Below are 17,734 nucleotides of genomic sequence, written 5' to 3' on the forward strand. Positions count from 1 at the left end.
AAACAAAACTCTATACTTCCAATAGGTCCTCCTAAATACTATGTAGTAACAGCTACAATTAAATAAAAACTCAAAACAATTCAGCAATATTAAAGTTTCATTAGATTCTATATAACAAGAAATTTTATTAGAACTCACCCCTACTGTCACCCCTTGGAATTAAATGGTCTCAGATGAGTTTCCAGGAGATAAAAGAACTGAGGCCACATATCCTGCAGTGTGTCTGGGTCTGTATGCACACACATGTTTATGCTTAAGACAATCTGTTCTTAAAGAGCCCTTCCCTTTTCATCCTTTGCAAATAATGAAATACCTCAAATCCAAATAACAAATCAATTCTGAACTGCTTTGAAGATGAAAGAGAAAAGAAAATTCTAAGTAATGGAATGTATATAAAAATAAAGTGAAATAGAGGAAGGTGTGTAAGGTATCTTTTATTTTTTTCCTCTGGATGTTACTGCTTTAAATTACTTTAAGCACTGAAAGTGGGGGAGGTGTTTCTTTGGTGTCAGCAAATCAGGCCAACACTCCTTCAGGAGTTTTCCTCCCCAAGATCTCTCATTTCTAGACCCTTATGAAATTTTTCAGCAAGTTACCCTCATCTCATCCCCACATCAGGTAAGTCATCTAATGTCTTTGGCTGTCAGTTTTACTGAGAAAATGAAGGGATTGGGTTAAGAGTAGGATGGAAAACTGGTAGCTCTAGGGCACCTTTTGAACTGCAGATCTGCTTTTTAATTCCACAAAACTTGTCTTTATTTAAAGTTATTTGCAGTGCATTTAGTATTCAAAATGCATCCATGCTCAGTTGCTCAGTCGTGTCCCTCTGACTCTTTGCAACTGTAGCCTGCCAGGCTCCTCTGTCCATGGGATTTTCCAGGCAAGAATACTGGAGCAGGCTGCCATTTCCTTCTCCAGGGGATCTTCCTGACCCTGGGATCAAAGCTGCATCTCCTATGTCCCCTGCATTGGCAGGTGAATTCTTTACCACTGAGCCACCTGGGAAGCCCCAGTATCCAAGATATTTTTCCTAAAAATCTGGGTCCTGGGTTTCTCCTGACGTATCAGAGCTCTGAGACTCTGCCTGGCACAGCAACGAGTCGGGAGTATGAAAGAACAGCTGTCTTCTGTCCCTGGGACCCATCCTCCACGGCTCTCATTAGTTCCCATCGTGGCCTCTGGAAGCATTAGAATTGGCTACCTTTGCTATGGAGTCCCTTCCAGCTCTAATATTCACATTTTCAGTGTGATTGTTTACTAGAGAGTTTCAATTTGCTTCCAGAGTACTAGAATTTCTGCAGAGGTCTTATATGTCAGTACAAGCACAACCACTATACATTTGCTTTGTTGAGTTTCTATATGAAACACAAGAAAAATACATCTAATGAAAACACCATACCATAGGAGAGCCAGTATTTAGAAAAACTTAAAGTTACTGCTGCCTAAAATTACTCTTCTAGAGTGAGCTCTTACTTAAGGGCTATTTGGGTCAGAGAGTAGGACCCACTGTTGACCAGATGACAACTCTAACAGGAGATGAATGGTTACATAATTTACATAATTTAAGTATTTAAAAATAAAATCCCAGTGGCCTTCTCTTACTCCTCACAAAACCAATTTCGGAGTGGAAATAAAAAGAACAGAGCACTTAAGTTGTTGTTACTCATAATAAAATGTCAGACCAGGTCAAAATGGACCCAAATTATGTAAGATTGCACAAAGAAAAAAAATTGTAATTTTCATAAGTGGCATAATTTTTAGCCACCGGAACCATGAGGAGAAAAACAGAAGGCTATGTTGGTTTTGAAACTATTTGAAAACATGTTATTTTTATAGGAGTGGAGATGAGGCCTTAATGTTCTTTTCTAAAAGACACTGTGCCAGGTTCCCAGAGGCCCAGACCCTTCTTATTTTAGAAGGAAGTTGAACACTACTTTTTCTATGGATGGAGAAAAGGAGGTACGAACTCTTATGCTTCCGCACTTGACATTTAAAATGCCCCAGCCTTTCATAACACAGCAGATTTTCTGTTTTTATTTTTTGACGCTTTAACCTCAAATCTAAATTTACAACACGGCTAGAGATCTCAGGAATTATTAGGAAATTACCTCATTCCCTTTAAATTTTTTTAGACAGCAAAGTTCTTTCCATGTATGGCAAACAAAGAGGGAAACAGAATCAAGTTACAGAATCAAGAAGCTGCTACAACCTACCTGTTATTTTGTTCGGGACATGTCTACAGCATACTAGTGAGCAGGTGGGCCCTGACCACAGCTAGCTGGCTGGGAGAGTGCCTGTCCTCAGCTCTTCATCACCAAGTGGTCCATGAGGGAACCTAGCAGGGACTCTGGCCACCAGAGGTACCCAGCACAGAGGAGCCACTTTCTTACCGACTTTGCACTGGTTCTCAGACAGGTCATCTGTTAAAAGGGAAACAGAGGCAGGCTGCAGATCACAGTGGGGAGGGGTGTCCTGGAGGAGGAAGTGATGGGTATGTGCTGCTGTGGGGACAATGATCTACCGGCCTGGCTGATGGGTGTCCGGGAGATAGGGGCAGAAACTCCGTCTTCCGGAGGCTTGCCTGTGAGGCTGCAGAAATGGTGCTCTGTTTTCTGCTCTTCCTCAAAGATCCTGAAAACAAACCCCAGCCACCTGGGCAAATGGGGCATCACCTGGAAAAGCCCACGTCCCCACACTTTCTTGATAGAAGCTTTTTGTAACATTTTGTAAAAAAGAAAGAAAAAACAGTCCAAAAGTCTATGAATAACTAAGACATTATTTCTACAAGGAAGAGTTCTGAAGAATCAATCATATCTATTAGGACATGGGTAATAAAACTCTTGAAGTGATGAATTTGCAGAAATCAGTTGCTGACTAATGCATTGCTCCCTGTAATCCATAAAAATTGAAGCTTTTTTTTTTTTTGTATACTGTGCTAATACCCCAAGGAAGATTCACAATCACTTCCATGAGCCATAAATATTAAGAAAGATGTTGAAAAGTAGAAAAAGAGAGAAAGATGAACATGATATTGTTGATGATGGATATACCAGAAAGGCCATTCAATTACAAACATAAAATATTTGGATGGAGATACAGGGGTATAAGTAAAATGGACATATACAAGAGGTAATTATTAGGAAATCTGATATACAAAGCTAGATTGAAGAAAACTGGTAATTTTTTCACTTCCAGTAAGCTTTGGTTTAAGAATAACCTCATGCCACTTAAATATAACTAAAAAATATTTTAGTTACAAGTACTTAAATAACCATCAACCTGAACAAGGGGCTGAACAAGACTGGTTAAGTTCATTCCTATCACCTCGGTGTTCCTAACCTAAATCATCACCTTTTGAATCACATATACTTTACTGAGAAAATACCATGGAAGTAGGAAAAAATGAGAATAACTTAAATAACACAAATATTAAAAAACAGGTCAGGAGGAGAGAACAAAATTAGGTTAAAACATTTATGAATGAAAACAGAGCAAAGCAAGTGATAAAGATGGGTGAAAACACATGCTGGACATAATTAACAAAGAAATATACAGGAAAATAACAGAAACACTCGCAAAAGTGCAACAGCAATCAGACCAAACCAAAACAAAGCAGACAAACAAGAACATTTGGAATAGTGAGCACCCTTAGGGATTTGATGAAGCTTGGCAGGTGAAGGTGAATTATCACAACTCTTCTGGACCTGACAAGAATAAAGAGTGATGGCTCAGTTCTACAGATTTAACTGGAAAAGTAAGAAACATCATACAGGCAACAGAAAAATCCAAACACATCTCCCTTCCCTGACATCCATTTTTCTATTCCTAGTTCTCGCCCATATTCTAAAGAAGCCAGAGTCCTAATGGAGACTATTCCATGGGCTGTTCCTGAACTCCATAAATGCCTTTATTTCTAGTCTTTTTCTTGGTTTTGTCATTTTGCTCTATTGGAGGCTCATAATAAATGATCACTTGAAACTCTGTGCTGTGCTGTGCTTAGTCGCTCAAGCTGCATCCGATTCTTTGTGACCTCCATGGGCTGCAACCTGCCACACTCCTCTATCCATGGGAATTCTTCAGGCAGTATTGGAGTGGGCTGCCTCCTCCAGGGATCTTCCCAATTCAGGGATCAAACCCAGGTCTCCCGCACTGCAGGTGGATTCTTTACCATGTGACCCACCAGGCAAGCCCAAAACTCTAGACAAAACAAAATCAGTTTCAAAACAAAATCAATCACCTTGTTGAGTGAGTCACAGAGAGGTCTTCTCTCCTCTGTCTTTTTGAACACAGGTACCACCTCACAGCCCGACAGTCAATGGACAGATTGTAAACAGAAGTGATGTACTCAACGGTGAGCCCTCACCCTCGCAGCTTCCTCCTCTGTCTCCTGGAGCTCAGGTGAGTCCTTGCAGGGTTCTCAACGGTCAGTTAGCCCTGAACCTGTGAGAGGAGAGGACTGCATGTCCCCCAGTGCTGGAAAGGAGGGTGGTCAGTCAGGGGAAGGTATTTACAGATAAGAAAGGACAGGAAAAAAATCTGTCAGCTCAAGGAGAGCACTGTTCTGTTGGTAGAAATACACACAGTAATTAGCTAAATTCTGAATGGAAGAGACCAAGTTTATAATTGTATTACAATATGGGTTTTAAAAAGAAAAAGAGAAAAACAATAAAATGAAACTTTTCTATCAGGTGATAAAAATTAGAATCTACTTCTAGTTGTGAAGCTCTTAAGTGATGAGGCTGGATCTATCCTCCAATTAAGTTGTGAAAAGATTTTCTTTAAAAAAAAAAAAAGATAGCGGAAGGGGACAGAGTTCATTAAAAGTGGAAACTGTGAGCCAGGTGACCTGAGACGGGTCAGTCCTGGGTTGAGGAAGGTAGATGAAGACATTTAATCATTATAAGCCTGTTTCCTCCTCTGAAAGCGGTGAGGGTTTGACGAGTTGAGCTCTTAGATCCTTTGTATCTTTAAAATCTTACTACTTTTCTATCAAAAATGCTCAGTTTCATAATTGACACTTGAATTTCTCCAAAAGCTGTGTGCAAAATAATCTCCCAGTGACTGACAGTATAAAAGCAGTAAGTGTATAAAGCACCATCAGTCCTAAGAGCTCAAGGAACGTAAAGCAGCTAAAGAAAAACATTTGCAAACGCCCTTATTGTTTAAAAAAAAAAAAAAAACATATCTTAGGATTGAATTTCAGAGGTAAGAAAACAAAACCATTCATGTCTGTGGTGCAAAGGTCCAGGAGTAAAAACAAATTTCTTTTAAAATGCAAATGTAATGTCACAGAGTTTACAGAAGCTCTTAAGGAAGGACCTGGAATTACTATTATTAGGACTATGACTAATTCATAGTCCTATGAATTAGCTCATAGTATAGCAGCTTTGAGCAAATTTATAAACTAAACAGGTGGTACAAAATGCATTAATACAGATAACAAGCATCCATCAAATGGCTGCTGCTGCTGCTAAGTCACTTCAGTCGTGTCTGACTCTGTGTGACCCTATAGACGGCAGCCCACCAGGCTTCCCCGTCCCTGGGATTCTCCAGGCAAGAACACTGGAGTGGGTTGCCATTTCCTTCTCCAATGCATGAAAGTGAAAAGCGAAAGTGAAGTCGCTCAGTCATGTCTGACTCTAGCGACCCCATGGATTGCAGCCTACCAGGCTCCTCCGTCCATGGGATTTTCCAGGCAAGAGTACTGGAGTGGGGTGCCATTGCCTTCTCCAATCAAATGGCTAGTCCTCAGAAAATGCCCAACCCTATATATGTATGTGTTTGAAGGGGTGGAAGGATTTAAAATAGTGGGGCAGACAAGAGATATGCCCACAAAAAGAGAATGCCTGGAAGCAGAAATTGACAGATCTGGTCTGAGTTTTGCCGGGGATGAGCTTTTGAAAGCCTAAGAATGAGAAAGTGGAAATTAAGTGGAATAAGAAGTTCAGAGGAGAAGTTGCTCAGAGCTGAGATGATCAGGTATGGCTTCCCAAAGCGGTGAGGCCCTAAGTCACCCAAGAGCTGTCCTTGGGGAAGACAGTGCTGGGCTGTTTGGTGGCCAATAATGTCTGGTCCTGCTATAGAGGAAAGGGCTTGTGCTGGGCCTTCCTGGGAGTGAAGTCACAAGGAATACCAGGCAAAGGATCTGGAGTTGAAAGTGCAGGCTGGGTTAGAAATGGATGGAGGAAAGGGATGTGATGTCAGTGGGGAGATGCTCAAACAGCTCAGAGAATGTGTGATGAGCATATTTGCATCTGTTTTTCAAATCTGCACCATGACTGTTCCTCAGAAGGTTCTAAAGGACCATGATGTGCAAACCAACTGGTGGGCACAGATTTCCTTTAATCCAACTACAATATTTTCCAAAGGTTCTTCTGCAGCCGGGTGAACTATCTGATGGTAGCTAAAATACACAGAGCCTGAGAACCTATGGTTAGCCTGCAACCTATTTTTTTTTTTTGAAAAGCCAATCATATTTCTTTCTTGAGTTACATGCTAATGGATAGAGCAGCCTTGCAGCTCTTAAACAGGAATCAACATAAATTAGAAAAGCAGACAGTGATGACACTAAATATTTCAAAGTAAGATGATACACAGAATACAGTCAGCCCCAATCATTTCCAGTTATGGTTTTAAAAAAAAGTGATTGTAATACGGTTACGTCGTGCTAAGAAGGATAAATGGTAACTGCAAACCACTCAGAATATTTTCACTGTGGTGTCCCAGGCTGAGGAATCACATAACTTATTAAATACAAACTTTACTATATTTTGCAGGAATAATAAAGATGTCTTAATTTAGTCTATAAAAACAAGAATTCATGTAATTTAAACATAGCCTAAGTAACTAAGGAAACAAACTACTTAGCCATTCAAAGCTACTTTAGCAGTGTCGTTGATGGAGGAGTAACTGGGTTGTAATTCTTACAGAATACACTGAAAACAACCTGTAATTAGTACTATTGTAGGAAGAAATGTAGGTAATTTAAAGTTTGCTACTGGTTAATAGTACAAACAAATAAAAAGAAAAACTGCTTTCACGTACTTTGGAAATAACTTCACCAGGAGAATCTACTTTCAATTAACATGTCAATTAAAATTATTCTTATCTTCTCATTAAAAGAGGGAAATGCACCTGTCATAGACAGTAAAAAAAATAATAAAACGGCGATTAAAATGTTTCAGGTCTACAATTAGAATTCTAATTTAAAAATGAGTCCTTTTCTTTTTCTGAACAATGAGTATAATGACTGCAGGTTGGATATAAGATGTGATCCTGGTATTTTGCTGGGGTTTTCTCTTAAGGCAGAGGGGAGCAGTTACCCCAATCACCTGAAGAGACATGTCCTGCCAGTCCCCAAGAACATAGGAGGAATACAGCAACTGGTGGGAGAGGAAGCCAACATCAAATTGGGCAACTTCTTTAGAAAACAGGCAACTTCTCAAACAGTTAAACACACACCTCTCATATGATCCAGTCATTCCATTCTTAGGTATTTTCCCAAGAGAAGTAAAAGAATATGTTCATGGAAAGACTTGTACGTGAATATTCGTAACACTGTTATTTGTAATAGACAAAAACAAACCAATAGAAACAACCCAAAGGTCCCTCAACTGGGCAATAGAGTATATCCATAAAATGGGACTCAGCAATCAAAAGGAATGCGCTATTAACACACACAGCAACACAGACGAAGCACAAAATAATTATATGTTGACTGAAACATGTCAGACAAAAAGATGAGTGCATACTATACAATTCCTTTTACATTAGTTTTAGAAAATGCAAGCTAACTCATAGTGATAGAAATGAAATCAGCGGTTGCCAAGGGACAGAATGGGGGGATTACAAAGCAGCATGCGTTTACTTCGGGGAGTGAAAGATAGGTTCATTAACTCGACTTTAGCCATGGTTTCACTGGTGTACACATAAGCCACAACTCATCAGACTGCATACTTTAAATGTGCAGTTAATTGTATGTCAATTCTGCCTCAATGGAGTTTTTTTTTTTTTTTTTAATAAAAAATCAAAAGGAGAAGTCAAAGGGAGAAAAAAGGGTGACTTTCCAGAGGTAGAACAGGCTCAACATGAAGTATCACAAAGCCTGAAAAAATTTCACAGAAAGACCATTGAGAAAAAGGAGTGAAGTTATACTCCATTTAGGAAGAGGAGTAGGTTGAGGCAGTGGGCACCCCAACTCCACCTGGGGTGATGGGGAGACAGAAGAATGATACTGTGACAAACTAAGGTCCTGGAGAAGCAAGAGAAAGGGAAAGCCGACCACTTGGCAATGTGTTCAGAAGAGGGAAACAGGAAGAGAAATTCAGGTTTCCCTAAGAGTTGTCCATACCAATTCTCAAAGAGTAGGCAGGAAGACAATGGGCTTTCCCGGTGGCTCAGATGGTAAAGAATCTGCCTGCGATACGGGAAACCTGGGTTCAATCCCTGGGTTGGGAAGATCCCCTGGAGAAGGGTATGGCAACCCTTTCCAGTATTCTCACCTGGAGAATCCCCATGGACAGAGCCTGCTGGGCTACAATCCATAGGGTGACAAAAAATTGAACATGACTGAGCGATTAAGCCGGAGAAGTCAACAGCACCCCACTCCAGTACTCTTGCCTGGAAAATCCCATGGACGGAGGAGCCTGGTGGGCTGAAGTCCATGGGGTCGCTAAGAGTCAGATGCGACTGAGAGACTTCACTTTCACTTTTCACTTTCCTGCACTGGAGAAGGAAATGGCAACCCACTCCAGTGTTCTTGCCTGGAGAATCCCAGGGACGGCAGAGCCTGGTGGGCTGCCCTCTGTGGGATCGCACAGTCAGACACGACTGAAGTGACTTAGCAGCAGCAGCAGAGCAATTAAGCACAGCAGAGCGATTAAGCACAGCACAGCACAGTGAACATATGGGGGCAGGACTCACATAACTTGGTATTCTAGTTCTGGGTTGCGTGCGGCCCTTGAGTTTACCAAGAGCCTTCACACACCTGCAGGTGCAGGGCAGGACCATGAGGAACACAGGGACACGGGATGGGGGTGAGGTCTGGCCAACTGAAGGGGGGACTTCGGGGAATAGTTCTGGTTGTTGGATGGAACCTCACCCCCTACTCAGCCCCTCCATAATGCCAGGCATCCCTGGGGCCCAAGGGAGCTACTGGGGATAAGGCAGTGGAACAAAGTGACCTCGCTACCCTCAAGGCTCTGACATCAAGGTGAGGGGCTGGACATTGAGGAGGGGCTGGGCCATCTGAGGCCATGCAGGTTTGTGCTGGAATGGCTCAGAGAAGACAGCAGGAAGTCAGGTCACCAGAGGCTCCTTCAAGACTCCCCAGGCCCCTCCTGTTCTGACACCAAAGACAGTTCCCAGGGGCATCCACGCTCCTCCCCATCCACTGGCAGCAAAAGAGATTAGCTACTTGAAATGGTCACAAAGTTAAGGTCAGCCCTAGGTTTTTCATCCTACCCAAACACTGTTTTTAAATTTGCCTCTAAATCTTCCCTAGATTAGAGACAGCTGATTGTCAACACATCTTTGCAATCTCAGTCCTTCGTTTTGAGCCTGTCACTGTAGGTGAGAGGAAGAAAGGGGCATGAACAAGGGTGAGGAGGCTGTCATTGCTTTGATGGACAGAACTCAATATTATTCCATTCAAGCCAAACCAAACCAAAGCCCGTCTGTAAGAAGAGAGTCATAAAGTCATGGGATTTTGATGATCTCCTAGTTTACTTGTCCTTAACACTGAGGAAACACAAGAGAGGACCTGCCATTAGGAAACCCTTTAAGTTATTTCAGGAAGGTGGAAGCTCTTTCCTTTTATTTCAATTAATTTTAAGCAAAACCCCACAACTGGAGAAAGGACAAAACCCCAATCTAGCAACAGAAGAAAGAACAAAATCCCTTTCATGATTTTCTTACTGGGGTCTTCTGCAAATCACTTAACCTCTCTGGGGCTCAATTTTCTCAACAGTACAATAAGAGGACTGGTTTTTAGGTCCGGGGCATGTGAGTCTTATAAACACTTCATTCATTCAATATTCAAGAACTAACACAGATACTAGGTTACAGCAATTAAACAATGCAGGCTAGCCCACTGCATTCCAATTCGATTCTAAGAAGACCAAAAATGAAGAACTGACTACGATCATGTCAGGCAGTGACAAGCACCAAGAAAATACACAAGGAGTGCCTGGGTAGAGGGTGGAGTGCCTCACGCTGCACTTGGGAGGGGGCTTAGGGACAGCCTCTCCGAGGAAGTGAGTTGAGTCCAGTCTGAGATGACGACAAGGAACCAGTCACTCAATTCCACACAGAGCTAACCGCACAGGCAAAAGTCGAGAGGTGGGAATAGCTTAATTGGGTCTCCTCACAGAGGAAAACGAGGTGCCCTTCTTTTTCATTTTATACCCTTCCTCTCAGTCCTATGTATTAACTCCACTTAAATATATTTGCATACAGCCCTGTTTAAAAATGATTTATTTATTTATGGCTGTGCTGGGTCTCCGCTGCTGCGCGGGCTTTTCTCCAGCTGTGGAGAGCAGGGGCTACTCTCCAGCTGCCGTGCACAGGCCTCTCATTGCAGCGCGTGCGTGCTAAGTTGCTTCAGTAGTGTCCCACTCTTTGCAACCCTGTGGACACAGCCCACCAGGCTCCTCTGTCCATGGGATTTTCCAGGCATGAATACTGGAATAGGTTACCATGCCCTCCTTCAGAGGATCTTCCAGACCCAGGGACTGAACTCTCATCTCTTACATCTCTTGCATTGGCAGGTATGTTCTTTACCACTTGCAGTGGCTTCTCTTGTTGCAAAGCACAGGCTCTGGGGTACACGGACTTCAGCAGTTGCAGCACATGGGCTCAGTAACTGAGGTTCCCAGGCTCTAGTGCACAGGCTCAGCAGTTACGGTGTTTGGGCTCAGCTGCTCTGGAGCATGTGGGATCTTCCTGGACCAGGGATTGAACCCATGTTGAACCCGTGTCTCCTGCATTGGCAGGCAGATTCTTCACCAGAGCCACCAGGGAAACCTGCACACAACTTTTTATGTTATTTATTTTTTATTGAAGGATAATTGCTTTACAGAATTTTGTTGTTTTCTGTCAAATTCCACACCCAGCTTTTAAGGAGGTGCCCATCACTTCATGGGAAATAGATGGGGAAACAGTGGAAACAGTGTCAAACTTTATTTTGGGGGGCTCCAAAATCACTGCAGATAGTGATTGCAGCCATGAAATTAAAAGACGCTTACTCCTTGGAAGAAAAGTTATGACCAACCTAGATAGCATATTCAAAAGCAGAGACATTACTTTGCCAACAAAGGTCCGTCTAGTCAAGGCTATGGTTTTTCCAGTGGTCATGTATAGATGTGAGAGTTGGACTGTGAAGAAGGCTGAGTGCCGAAGAATTGATGCTTTTGAACTGTGGTGTTGGAGGAGACTCTTGAGAGTCCCTTGGAGTGCAAGGAGATCCAACCAGTCCATTCTGAAGGAGATCAGCCCTGGGATTTCTTTGGAGGGAATGGTGCTGAAGCTGAAACTCCAGTACTTTGGCCACCTCATGTGAAGAGTTGACTCATTGGAAAAGACTCTGATGCTGGGAGGGATTGGGGGCAGGAGGAGAAGGGGACGACAAAGGATGAGATGGCTGGATGGCATCACGGACTCGATGGACATGAGTCTGAGTGAACTCCGGGAGTTGGTGATGGACAGGGAGGCCTGGCGTGCTGCGATTCATGGGGTCACAAAGAGTCAGACACGACTGAGCGACTAAACTGAACTGAACTGAAAAAACAACATTCGATTTGAGCAGTTCCTTCAAGACAGACTTCTTCCACACCAACACCTTTGTGACTCTCAAGCTTCTGTCCCCAGGGTTATAAATTCTCACACTTATTCCAGGCAGAAGTAAACAAGATTTTAATCAGTGTTTTCCATACTTTTATGACAGTGACCCACAGAGCAAAAGAAATCTTACACTGTAACCCAGTGTCTACATACAACTGAAATAAAACTTCAAAAAAAATCAGTCACTATAGTACATTCCATTTAATTTTATTTTTTAAAAATGTGATAAGCTGATTTCAGGGAGAACTTACAGCTTGATAATCACTATTTTAACCCAATAATGGCTAGTAGTTTTGTTCAAATTTTTCCAAACTATGGAAAAATTCAATATTCAACAACCTCAAAGGCCATTTCCCCCTCCCATTTTTCCTGTACACATACTTGCTTTAGAGCAATGGAACCCAAATTTCTGTGAAAGAAACGCCCAGAGGGGACATCTTCAGGAGGGTGAGGGAAGGAAGGAGGAGGAACCCACACAAGCAAACTGTTTACTAGGTGAGGAGACAAGACACCTCAGGTTTCAAAGATGGCCCAAGAAGGAAAGATTCAGTCTCCACAATACCTAGAAAGGAGTGTGTGTGTGTGTGTTGGCAGAAGCAGGTCTGTTAGGTGAGCCATTAGATTCTAAGTTCCTAGAAGGAAGTCAATCTGTATCCCTACCTTGCTCACCATAATTCCAGGCCTATGTGGACACATGTGTCACTGCAGCCCTGGGAATCAGACTTTGAATTTAGCACAGAAGTCATGAAGAGTCCCTTGGACAGCAAGGAGATCAAACCAGTCAATCATAAAGGAAATCAATCCTGAATATTCACTGGAAGGACTGATGCTGAAGCTGAGGCTCTAATACTTTGGCCATCTGATGCAAAGAGCTAACTCATTGGAAAAGATCCTGAGGCTGGGAAAGATTGAGGGCAGGAGAAGAAGGAGGTGACAGAGGATGAGATGGTTGGATGGCATCACCGACTCGATGCACATGAGTTTAAGCAAATTCCAGGAGATAGTGAAGGACAGGGAAACCTGGCATGCTGCAGTCCATGGGGTCCCAGAGTCAGACATAACCTAGTAACTGACCAACAACAACATGGGTGCTCAAGAACATTCTGAATAATGGAGCTCATTGTCATCATTAAACCCTAACTTTGCATGCATAACCCAATGATTACATTTTCCTGGAATGTAAAAATGTCAGGCCATAGTAAAGGAAACTTATTTATCTCCAAGTCACTGTTTAAGTCCAGGGAGCTTAATCAGATATTTTTTCTCAGCACTAAGTGGGAGAAGGATGTTTTGAATTGCAATATACAAGAGCAAGTACTGGCGGTAATGGAAAGATTCCGAGTCTGCTAGTGGCCATGGTAAACAGCTGGGATTAAAACGAGTGTGTTAATTTAATAGGTACTTTCTCAAGGGACACTAACCAATAGGCTCTGTCAGCCAAGAGCTGTCTCTCATAGAAACCATGCCAATTTCTCTGTGAAACACAGTTACTGTCCTTACCCCTGAAGTCATAAGTGCATGCACCCAATTTCCAGTAGCCCTGGGGCAAGGAAGCCAAAAATTACACCTGCAAGCAAGCATTCTCCCACACTGCCACACAGCTGCCACACACAGAGAGACTCTCATTTAAACTGTGTACCCTTCAACCCCACGTACCATTGTCATTAATGATTTCAAATTACAACTGTTGCTTTCTCCCGAAACAGTGATAGAGGAGCTACTCTCATAATGCTGTTCTTTTAAGTCATTTATCTGCTCTCCTCTCAGGGGCAAAAAGAGATGTCGAGACAAGTGTGAACCTGCCAGAGCTTCTTATAGATGCAGCCCTCCTTCCCTCCCTCTTTTCCACTCTAGTACCCTTTCCTCTCTGAGTTTCCTGAACTGAGGCACAAGCCTCTGGTAAGGACCTGCAAGTGGCTCCTTACCAAAACTAGGAGGGATTCACCGGACAGTGGGGTGAGTCAGCCGACAGAGGAAAGAACCACTCCCTTATCCTAGCAGGTCAACAATAAGTCGGGTTTCAGAAAGGAAAAAAGTCTGAGTAGGGCGGTCAGCCCATTCCAATTCCGGAGCATCCGCACACACGTCAAGAGGGAACAACGCATGCTGCCTCACCGGAGGTGTGGGCAGGCGAATGCATGCTTCTGCTCAGGGACAGCCTATATATGGGCGAGACATCAGTGGCAGCGAAGGGAGACCCGCCACGCCTGACAAAACCACGAGTATTACGACTTGAAATATCACCCGCAGGGTACCGGCTTTGGTGCCAAAATCTCCCCGGATTTATTTTCAGGCAAGTGACTCACAGTCTCGTCTCCATAAGTAATTCCATTAAAATGAGTCGCCAGTTCCACTAACCCGACTTTCCGTTGCCCTCTGTCTGCCCCTCCCTCCTCTCCGCCCATCCTGCAAACCCAGACAGCTCAAAGACTGAGCAACCGTACCCCGGGGAAGCAGAAGACAGCCTCCCCGGCCCGGCCCCCACCCTCGCGGCTGAATGAATGGGGCCGGCGGCTGGCGCGAGCGCGGGGAGGGAGCGTGCGGGCCGTGCGCGGGGTGGGTACGTGTGTGCGCGCGTGAGCACGCACCCCGGCCAACTTACGGAGGTGGAGTTGGTCCTCGTCTGGCCTTGGTTCCGCACCTCCTGCTCCCGGAACTGCAACCCAGCCAGATGCTTCTCCAGCGCCTCCCAGTCCATAGGGGGAACCGGGGGCTCCTCGGGGACGCACGTCCCGCTGTCCGTGGGCTGAAGGCAGAGGCCCCCGGCCGCCGGGCCCCGGCCGCCGCGCCGGCCCCCTGCCGGCTGGGGCTTCTGGACCGCCCGGCGCGGGGCCCGGGAGCCGCTCGGCCGGCCGGCCACCACCACGTTGCCATTGTGCCTGAGGTCCTGGAGCTCGTGCGGGTGGAGGTTGCCGTTGGGTACCGGGGGCGGCATGGCGGTGGTGGCGCTCCTGCCCCCGCCGCTGCGGGTCCCGGCGCTCACGTCCCCCGGCTCCCGGGCCGGACAGCGGTCATGCCTGTACCCTCGCTCGTGGCGTCCGTCCTCCTCTTCCTTCTCCTCTCCGTCCTCCTCCGGCGCCCACTCATCAATCACCTTCTTCTGGTAGACCGGGAAGGGCTCCTCATAGTCCTCCAGGGCAGACACCAAGTCCAGGCTGCCCCCCGGCGACGATGAGGATTTGCACTCGGAGCAAGGGGTCACTTTGGTGGAGTTGGACTGCGAACTGGCGCGGCTGCTGTTGCTGCTGCTGCTGCCGGCGTCACTGCCTAGATCCATCCCATCCTCTCGGTAATCCTGGGGGGAGGAGGCAGAGAGAGTGAGCCGCTGACCGAGCCTGCTCCGGCCGGCCGCCCGCCGCCCGCCGCGAACGCCCCGGCCCAGTAGTGCCCCGCGCCCGTCAGGCTGGAGGTGCGCCCCCGAGAAGGCGTCGGGGTGGGAGCCGGCACGGCTTGAGGCTTCCCTCATTGCATCCTTTCCCCTGCGACGAGCGGATTTCCTCCGGACTACTGACCCTCAAATCAGCAAAGGGGGTGCCCAGGCGCTGGCGCGCAGACTTTTCATAACAGGGGCCCTTGTCGCGCGTGGACTTTTTTAACCATTTTGTGCCGGGTGCGCCCCCGCACCCGCTCCAGGGATTCTCCGACAACCAGACACTTTCCCAGAGAATTCTAATTCCCTGGGGGCGGGCACCAAGAAGAGGGTGGGCGGCTACTAAATTCGCACCTCGAGCTAGGCGCGGAGACCACCCCCTCCCCGGCCCCGCCCCGCCCCCGCCGGCGGCCCGGAGGCCGGCTCCGCTAGAGAGCTGAGCTTTACTTTCTAAGGAACCGCAGGCAGCTCGGAGGTCTCACTCCCGCCTCCGCGCCCCTTGAGCCGGCCCCGCCTCTGCTCGCTGGAAGGCTCCGGGTGGGGGGTCCTCTCGGCTCCCACTGGGCAGGGTGGCTCCCGCCGCCCCCAAAGGTGTGCGGGGCCGGGGCGCGGCGGCCGTGGCTGCAGGCGCCGCCGCCGCCCTGGGGGAAGGAGGACGCGCCCTGCCGGCGCGGAGCGGGTCCCGCCACCGAGCATGCCCAGAGGCTGCCGGGCGCGGCGGAGTCCGCTCTCCCGGCTTTCTCGGCCGCAGGCTGGGGCGGGAGGCCGGGAGGGGACGAGGTTGGAGGGGCCGGGAAAAGGCCCAAGGGAAGGGGACCCGGGGGCCAAAGGGACGCAGACATGGCCACTTAGCAGGGCCGGCTCCCTGGGGAGAGTGGTGAATTTTAACCCCCCAAACACACTCATATTTCCTGCGCGCGCCTCAAGCCCTCTCTGCGGGGTTCACTACCCCGCCTAAACCTCCCGGCACCCCAAAGCGCAGGCCCCTGCCTCCGAAACCCACGCGGAAGTCCCCGGGTGACCCCTTGCAGGACCTCCCTCCCCCTACACGCGCACATACACGAGCCCATGTGGGAGCCCGAGTGACGTGTGCTCCGCGGTCATGCACCATCATTTCCCTTCCACCTTCCTCCTCGCCGCTTCCTCTCCCTCCGCCGCCCAGCTCCTGTCGCCTGGCTCCAGCCTCCCCTTCCAAGTTCAGGCTGTGGGTGGAACCTGTTGCTTTAGCACACGTTTTCTTTCCCTTCCTGGCTGCTCTCTGAGAATGACCTATGAGACGTGTGTGTATGAGCAACAGAGGAGTGCAGATGGGACTAGTGTCTGGCATGGAGGTGGGGAGTCTGTTCTAAAGGTCTGGGCATGCCTCCGAAGTCCGCCTTGGCCACCTCCAACCTAGGAGGCATTAAAGGAGGGGAAGAGGTGGGTGTCAGGTCACATGCCGCGTGGCTTGGCTTCCTTCAGGTTTTCGGAAAACCGAGTCAAACGTCTGCTGGGTTTTTCAAAACACTGCAACGGCGTTAGTTTGTTAGCTCATCCTCTTTAGGAACAAGGTTCTATGAAATGAAAGAACTGACACTTGGGAAAAGGAGTTGGGTCACAGAGCATCTTTTAAGGATTGCGAGTTTCCTGTGAAGAAACTGTTAGCCAACTCTGGGGAAGAAGGAAATGCCCTCTTTTCTGATTATGAAAAACAGTACTTGGAACTTAAGTGTTCTTCCACAGGCGAAAAAGCAAAAAAAATACACGAGGTGATGGGTGTAACTAGGTGCAGGGGTGGGGGGCCCCATATATATAGGGTCCCATATATATATATATATAATTTATAGATATGAAATCATCATGGTGGACACTTAAAACATCTAATAATTTTATATGTCAATTGTACTTCAATAAAGCGGGAAAAAATTTTTTTAAGAAAATGAAGAACAAGAAAAAAAATCAGTGCTTAATTTTACTACAGATTGGGGAAAACCAGTTTCCTTGAACTTCCAGATTTGGGCCTGTTACTAATTATTCCTTGTGAATTCTAGTCTGGACCAAGCCACTACCCTGGCTTGGCACCCTCCAGATTGAGAAAAGGGGGAATGCTTGGAATTCTTTAGTAGGGAGTGGCTGCCACCCTGACATTTCTTCCAAGTTCTAAATGGGAGAGACCCTTTGTTTAAGTGATTTCTGTGCAATGAGACTCTTTTCCTCTCTTAGGTAGGCTTGAGCCAGGGAAGATAAGCTAATCTTTTCACTTGTCTGGAAGCAGCTATCTTATTTATGAATAACAGGAAAGGGGCCTTCTGGTCTGTCCCGTTTACAGCTCTTCAGTAAAATAGGATGGAATATAACTTAAAATGTCTTTTATGGTAACGTCTGTAAACAGCCTGCCTTCTGCTCCAAATATGGTTTGATTTTGAGGTTGCTGTGGAGCCCTGGGTCAGTGGGCTGCCCCCTGCGGAATAGAGGTAGCCCTGTGAGTGTCCAGAGATAGGAGCAGGACACACTGTCTGCTGAAAACTAGGGAGCTACTTTTCAAGT

General features: G+C 46.3%; 1 protein-coding gene and 1 long non-coding RNA gene across 4 annotated transcripts in view; one reads left to right on the forward strand and one right to left on the reverse strand.

The window, feature by feature from the left end:
• LOC102180704 (schwannomin-interacting protein 1) overlaps window positions 1–16,882 on the reverse strand; it is a 151,372-nt gene extending 134,490 nt beyond the window's left edge. The window contains exons 1-2 of one of the 3 annotated variants that reach the window (XM_018048329.1): window positions 16,269–16,882; window positions 14,441–15,133 (exon numbers count right to left, since the gene is read on the reverse strand). In XM_018048329.1, the coding sequence (XP_017903818.1) occupies window positions 14,441–15,133; window positions 16,269–16,535 (960 nt within the window). In that variant the 5' untranslated portion in view covers window positions 16,536–16,882. Of the gene's footprint in view, window positions 1–14,440; window positions 15,134–15,350; window positions 15,523–15,655; window positions 15,862–16,268 lie in introns of those variants that run through there. The other 2 variants (XM_018048339.1, XM_018048345.1) reach the window with 2 other exon arrangements.
• On the forward strand, window positions 538–5,163 carry LOC102175717. Its single transcript, XR_309748.2, has 3 exons — window positions 538–618; window positions 1,837–1,959; window positions 4,291–5,163. It is a non-coding gene; the product is annotated as an uncharacterized LOC102175717 (long non-coding RNA).

The sequence above is a fragment of the Capra hircus genome, chromosome 1 (assembly GCF_001704415.2).
Source record: "Capra hircus breed San Clemente chromosome 1, ASM170441v1, whole genome shotgun sequence".
Taxonomy (NCBI): domain Eukaryota; kingdom Metazoa; phylum Chordata; class Mammalia; order Artiodactyla; family Bovidae; genus Capra; species Capra hircus.